This window comes from Rhinopithecus bieti, unplaced genomic scaffold, assembly GCF_001698545.2.
Source record: "Rhinopithecus bieti isolate Rb0 unplaced genomic scaffold, ASM169854v2 scaffold_15814, whole genome shotgun sequence".
NCBI classification, from domain to species: Eukaryota; Metazoa; Chordata; class Mammalia; order Primates; family Cercopithecidae; genus Rhinopithecus; species Rhinopithecus bieti.
Window position 1 is genome coordinate 219,929 of NW_016808380.1, and position 7,202 is coordinate 227,130.

The 7,202-nt window shown below is 32.5% G+C and overlaps 1 protein-coding gene across 1 annotated transcript in view; it reads left to right on the forward strand.

The window, feature by feature from the left end:
- The window catches only part of ZBBX (zinc finger B-box domain containing), a 148,934-nt gene that overhangs the window by 14,205 nt on the left and 127,527 nt on the right, over positions 1-7,202 (forward strand). The window contains exons 4-6 of the mRNA XM_017886716.1: positions 129-219; positions 5,372-5,420; positions 6,119-6,228. Of these exons, the coding sequence (XP_017742205.1) occupies positions 129-219; positions 5,372-5,420; positions 6,119-6,228 (250 nt within the window). The remainder of the gene's footprint in view (positions 1-128; positions 220-5,371; positions 5,421-6,118; positions 6,229-7,202) is intronic.

A 7,202-nucleotide genomic window follows, 5' to 3' on the forward strand; every position in this document is an offset into this window, starting at 1 on the left:
TTTTTTTTTTTTTTTTGCATGCTAACAACTGAATTTCCATTTTCTGAAACAGGAAAACTATATTTCTTTTCATTAAAGGGAGAAATGTATTTAGTAATTACATTTTGTCTTGTTTATATATATTAAAGGTCAAGCGAATATTACTGGAAATCTGGAAAAGTGGGCAAATTGGGTAATCAATCATATGTGATGTCACAAAATAAAGGAAATGTTATTAAGGTAAGAAGATACTATTTGATTCTTATGCATTCGGCTAAGCAAGAAGATATTCTGTTTTAGGTCTTGCATTTTCTTCTATACTCGGAATATGCTCTCCTTATTTTAACAACTTTGTGTATTATTCAATTTTTGATTTATTTTGTAGGGTAATATGCAACTTTCGTCATTCAATTATGTTTTTGTTTTTCAGCTACAAACTGATTTCAAAATTTTACTTTGCAGTGAATTTTTCCATATTCCAAACTGAATTTTTCCATTCAGTGTGGATCTGGTTTAAAGTATATAAAATAGAACTCAATACTTCTAAACTAAGGTGAAAGCTAATGTTGTTTAATATAACAAATGAGAGACTTTATTCCTACTTTTATATCAAATTTGTTTAGTGTATTATATTCTGCTTCAATACTAATGTATTATTCATATACTGTTGATTCCATGTGTAAATATACCCAAGAAAAAAATGCTTTTCAGTTTCCCAGTTATAGAATTGCTGTTCCTTTACTGTGTACTATAAAATATAATATTATATTGAAGATGAAAATCAGATAAGTGTTTTTACATAAAGAAAACAGTTTTGCTTCTGGATTCTTTAGTGCAAGATTCATGACTTTGTAAATATTAACTTACACGCTTTTGTTTTTTATGTACCTATCATTAAACTTTCATCAGGTCAGTTGGAATCTACAAAGATCTTACTTGGCACTTCTAAAGTTTTTGGCTTTGAGAAAGCATTTTATTCTCTAGTGTCATTTCCCTATCTTAGGGAAAAATCAATTATAAAAGTTTTAACCCCAAAATTAAAAAAACTTATCTCACTAGAAACAGGCTATTTATAAGACTATTAAAAGAATCTATAGGTCAGATGAAAGGAGGCTGAATTAAAAGGGTAGAAAAACATATATAAAGAAAAATGTGGAACCATTAAAGAGTAAGAAAGGAGAAGAGGAAGTCAAACATATAATTGATATTACAGGCTGGATTGACTAAGAGACAGCATAAAGAAGGGACTCAGAAAAGTATAGGGTTTACATTTAGAGTTTTGTTCGAATTTTCAAGAAAGTTGAAGTTAAGGGAGTAAATGTACTCCCTAGGGATTTGTAAAAAGTAGAGAGGTATAAAGAATAAAGCTTAAAGAATGCCAGTGTGTAAACTATATAGGCAAAGAGAACTTTAATATTCACTCAATAAGCTCAATAAGTGTTAATACCAGTCAACGGTTTAACTTCTTTTCCTTTCTTATCTCATTAAGTGCTTATATCACTCCTAAGAGGATGTTATTATTATTCCAGTTTCACAGATGAAATAATTTAACATCAAAAAAATTAAATAACTCACTCAAGGTCAAAAGTCAGGGCCAAGATTTAACATATAAGCTCTCAGGCTTGTCTAAGATAATTTGTCAGCTCCCTAGTGAAGAGAGATTGAGAAGAAAAAGAATGGCAGAAGTAAAATCAAAGTAGTTCAATGTTATAAGGACAAAAGTAAAGGAGAACATTTTTAGAAAATATGAAGTCAATAATGTCCAATATATTGTGTAGTGAAAAACGTTTTGAGTATCTATTTAGACCAGTGTTTCTCTAGAGGACAATTTTGCTTCGCAGGAGATATTTGACAATGTCTGGAGACATTTTCAGTTGTTAACATTGAGAGACATACTTTTTTGTTGTTGTTATTTTTATGTGTGTTTTTTTCCTAAAGATATATAATGAGTAAGGGCCAGGGGTGCTGCTAAACATCCTACAATGCACTTGACAACCCCCACAACAAAGAATTATTTAGCTCCAAATGTCAGTGATGCTGAGGTCTGGAAACTCTGTATTAGATTATATAGATTAACATTCACTTAACCTTTCCAAGCCTCTATTACCACATTTGTATACTTGCATAATAATACCTACTACTTCAAAGAGCTTTTGAGCAATGTCAAAAACTCTTTGAAATATGTGAAACCACTTTGTAATGATACCTAAACATTACATTAAAATGTCTATTCCTGGATAAGGAAAATATTTAAAAGCCCTAAATGTGATGAGTGTGTCAATATTAAATAAGAGAGTAGATTTCAACTGGTTGAAAAGAAAAGGGTGGGAAGCAGTGAGTAAAGACTATTGTTGCAACCAGCATGAAAGTAGAGGGTGACCTTTCAAGGGTTTAATAGAATCAAGGAAAGCCTTTATTAAATTCTTTTCTAGAATTGGCAAGATGATGTGAGCCAGTTTGTAGAATGAAAGATGGACATCTTAGTAGAGGAAAGACTAAAAATGTGGATGAAAGAGGTGCCAGTTGCTTGGTGGGTGGTCTTTGAAGAGGTGGTTCATTAAAGAGGCCTTCACCAAGGAAGGAAGACATATTTTTGTGTGAGACAAGAAAGGTGGAAGAAAAAACAGGTGGCAATGAAAATAAATTTTAGAGATTTTTTTGACAAGTGGTGAGGTAGGACACTGAAACATTTTAATAGGAAGACCTCAGCTTTCTTAGGACAGTTGAAGACAATATCATTTTCTCAGGTGAATGAAGGGAAATGGGATGAATTTGAGTTCTTGGGAATGAAGAGATTTGGAGTAGCCGCTCTGGGAGTTGTGATTGGGGATTAGCAGCAAATGAGTAAATGGATTGCCAAAGAGCCATAGAGCCTACTGAGGTTGTTCAGCATGGATTTGTAGGAGACTCTATAGTATTATTTTTATCACAATGGTACATAGATATTAGAGGTATCAGAGAGAAGAGATAAGGTGATTGATGTTGGCACTGAAAAAGTTTTCAGTCTGAGATTTTGAAAGTGTGGCTATTCAGAATGCTGCTTACGTGCCAGATTTGGTCATAACGGTGAGGTGGCTGAAGAGGCATTTAGATGTTCACAGTAGCCAGCATGTTGGAGGGTCTTCAAACCAGGATGTCAGGTGAACACGTACATTGAAGTCTCTAAGACTGTCAAGCAGAAATGTGATGGAGAGAAATACTGAGCAGGTGGCTGAAGTTCAGGTGGAAGAGATCCTAGATATTGACACAGGCAATAAGTGGATGGTGGGGACCTCCAGTAGAGGCAACTTTGCTGAATCATAATAGCAGAATCATATTCTGGAAGCAACACTGAAGAGCAAATGGAAAATTTCTCTCTCTCCTGGTGTGTGAAAGGAAGTGGAAAGGAGCTAGGTCCTATGGGAAGTGCTTTGGTGAAGACTGTGTCTAAGTAAAGGTGGCTTTCAGTTGATGTAAACTTTTGAGTGAAACATTTTTGAGAAAGGTTGAAAGCATAAGATACATAAATGACTATTTAATAGAAGCTCCATGGAATGGCAGTAGGGGCTTGGAAGGAACGACAATTAGTACAGAATTGCAAAGTTTCAGTAGCTAATTGGGTTGACAGTGAGAACGTCTGAAAGATGACTTGTGGGAGAAGTTTGTGCTCAGTGTGGCAGATGAAGGCATTGGTGGGAGTTCGGAGGTATTTGTGAATGCCAGGGAGGCTGATAATGACAGCATAGTCTGACCCCAGTGGCTTAGATAATATGTCTGTGTGGTAAATGCACTAAGATTTCCTGCCCCCTGATAGCACCCCTTCAATACCTACTGGTGGGGGAGTCAGCACATTAATAAGTCATATGCTTTAGTATATAAGTTCCTGATGCTTGTATATACAAACATATACAGATATCCATCTTTCTATCTATATGTATATATAGATATGCATGTATTATATATGTTTATGTACATGTGTGTATATGTGTATATGTGTGTTTGTGTAAGTATGTGTATCCTTGGTTCAACCCTACCTCCAACCCTTTCCCAAATGGTTAAAATCAGACCTATGAGGAAATTCTATTTGTCTAAAAATAGCAGCTAGCAGTTTGTTCACTGAAATATTTTTATGCAATTTGAATTACTTGAAATAAATATGGCTATGTTCATAGAGCAGAACAATGTTAATCATAATAGTAAAAACAAATTATACAATTTCCCGAATAATGGGTTCATTTTGCTTGGGCATATCTATCCATTCCATGCAGGGTAGCCTATAATCACACTGATCATGTTTCAATTCAGATGTATCATTAAAGTAATCATACTGGATAATTTGGTTATGAAAAATAAGATTAGATTATCTGTAACTTGGATAACATTAGCAGTTTAAAATAAAAGTGTGGTTCATAGAAAATTGATTATTTCAATCTTGTTTTCTTTTCTGCTGTTTGTTACATAGCATCTGAGCAGTTACTTTGAAGAATGTGAAAAATAACTGCCCCTTTGAAGCAAAACCACTAGATTCACCGAGAATAATTAGGCCCACATTTTCAGATGACTGCAGTTGGTACAGCCATAGATACAGAGGCAGCCATTGTTCTCATATTCTCACGTACAAATTGAGCAATTGAGCATGCAAGTTGCAAATTGAAAACTAGGCCTGAATTGACAGTATCTATATAAATGCATACCATCCTTCATTCTCATTTGTGTACTTCAAATGTTGGTTTTAATAAGATCAAGGCAAGCATGTTCAATTGGCAAGTGTATTTTATTTCCTAAAATATTAAAATGCCCAAATTTTAAGTGATGATATATTTGAAATATCTAGCAGTGAATCTTATTTATTCACTTTTTTTTTTGACTAATATTTAGGAAAGTCAGGGATCACAAATAACACTTTTGAAGAATAAGTCTGTGATGCCTACACATGTAGTTCTCTAAATTGGGCAAGTAAAATAATATGGTTTCTATAGTAATGTAAGCAGAATAGATTGGTCACAATTCAGTTTAGATTCAGCTTACACAAATGTTAGACTGTGTGTCTCAGAAAGAGCAGAAATAGAAAAGATGTATTAAACCTTTACAAAATTTGAACACTAGCACTTTCCTAAAATCATTACATAATGACATATAATGATTTTGTTTAAAAGACAATTTATGTTTTCAAAATTGGTTTATGTATATTTTTAAAATTTATTTTCTTTTTTATGATTTCTATTAGATTAATTAAAAGGTACACATATGCTTTAATGATGATCTCCTATTAATTTTATATTATTCTTTAAAAATAAATTTTTGTTCAAAATGCACCAAAGCTACAGCTTTCTTATGCTTTTGTTAGTAACTTAAACTGTCACTGAATAAGATAATATACACCTGACAAATAGTGTCTATTTTATCAATACAGTTTTCTGCTGGAAAAGCGAAATTAAAATTACTGAAGGAACAGATTCAAGGTAAATAGTTTATCATCATGTTATTAAATGCTAAAGACATTCCTTTCTTTTCCATTTGAGTTACAAATAAAGTTAAAGTTTTAGAATTGTTCATGCAGTATGAAGATTCTAAACCCCCAAATCATGACACATTGATTTTCAACATAAATTTTATTCGGGTATTTTGGGGGGCTTTTGTGCCAAAAAAGTAAACTTAATACATGATTATAATAATAGTATTTTTCAAAAGTGAGGACTTTTACAGCACTGTTCCTTAAATTTTATTGATGTAATGTTTTAATAAGGAAGATAATTTAGCAGAGTAAATTATAAATTAAAATTTCACTCTAGAAAACTTTTAAAAAAAGAAAAATTGCTTTATATTTTAATAGATTGTTTAATAATAGCAAAACCAAAAATATAATTTGAATTTATAATGATTCTCAAGGAAATAAGATGTTTTTCTGAGGATAGTAAACACATTTAATGTTGCATGATTAATATAATTTGACAGAAAAAAATTAGAAATATATATAATATATATTTATATACATATATGTATTATGAATATGTATAATTATAAATGTTTAGAATTTGTTCTATGTGGGCTTCAGTTAGATCCAGAGATGGGAAGTGTGCATAGTTTCATTAATTTATCAATTGGAAAACTTAACATTATATTTTTAAATAATTGGAGTAACATTTTTTTTTTCTTGCAGAGTCAGTGAAACCAAGAGTTAATTATAAAAGGGCAAATTCTTCAGAATGTGAAAAACCCAAGATAAATGGGAAAGTTTGTGGACAGTGTGAAAACAAAGCTGCTCTACTAGTATGTACACTATATGGTATTTATATACATATACTGTGTAGTAGGTATATTAAGCAGCTAGAATTTTCACATGGCCTCATACACCTCTCCCAGCTTAACTTGCTTGGTAGCCATATACTTTTTCTTCATTACTGTTATTGTGGGTTGAGCATGCATGCTGCTGGGGACAGCCAACACCTGTACTTATTCTCTGAATTTCATCCTCTCATTTTCGTTTAAAGACATCACCCTAGACCTTGTCCCAGCTCCTCTGAATCATACCTATTAGCACACAAACATGCTGCAGTATCTCCCATCCAAAAGCAAAACCAAACCAAAATTTTACATTTTAAATTTAAAACAAACAAACAAACAAAAAATTCTTTTTGACCTCCAAGTCTGCACCCCATTATTGTAAAACTCTTCTGAAGAGTTGTCTATACTTGCTGTCATCATATTGTATCCTCCCATTGTCTATTTTTTTTAATATTGAGGCATAATTTACTATGAAATGGATGGACTTCAATGTACAGTCAGATGCCTTTTGATTAATGTGTCCACCTCTATCAAGACGTAGAAGATTACCTTTATCCCGGAAAGTTCTCATGTGCCTTTTCCAATCAATCCCCAACACCAAGGCCACTACTGTCCTGATTTTTAACACTATAGATTTGGTGATATCTGTTCTTGAACTTTATGTAAATGGAATGATATAGTATATATTTTTGGCTTCTTTTGCTCCACATGGTGATTCATCCATGTTAAATTTATCGGTAATGTGTTCATTTGTATTATGGAGCAGTATTCCATTGTACAGTGATAACACAGTTTGTTTATCCATGCGTATATTGAATGACATTTGGATTGTTTCAGTATTTTTGCTATTATGTTTAAGGCTGCTATGGACATTTGTGTATGTCTTTTTTTTCTTTTCTCTTCTCACAAGTGACATATATTCTTCTTCTCTCTCTCTCTCTCTCTCTCTCTCTCTCTCT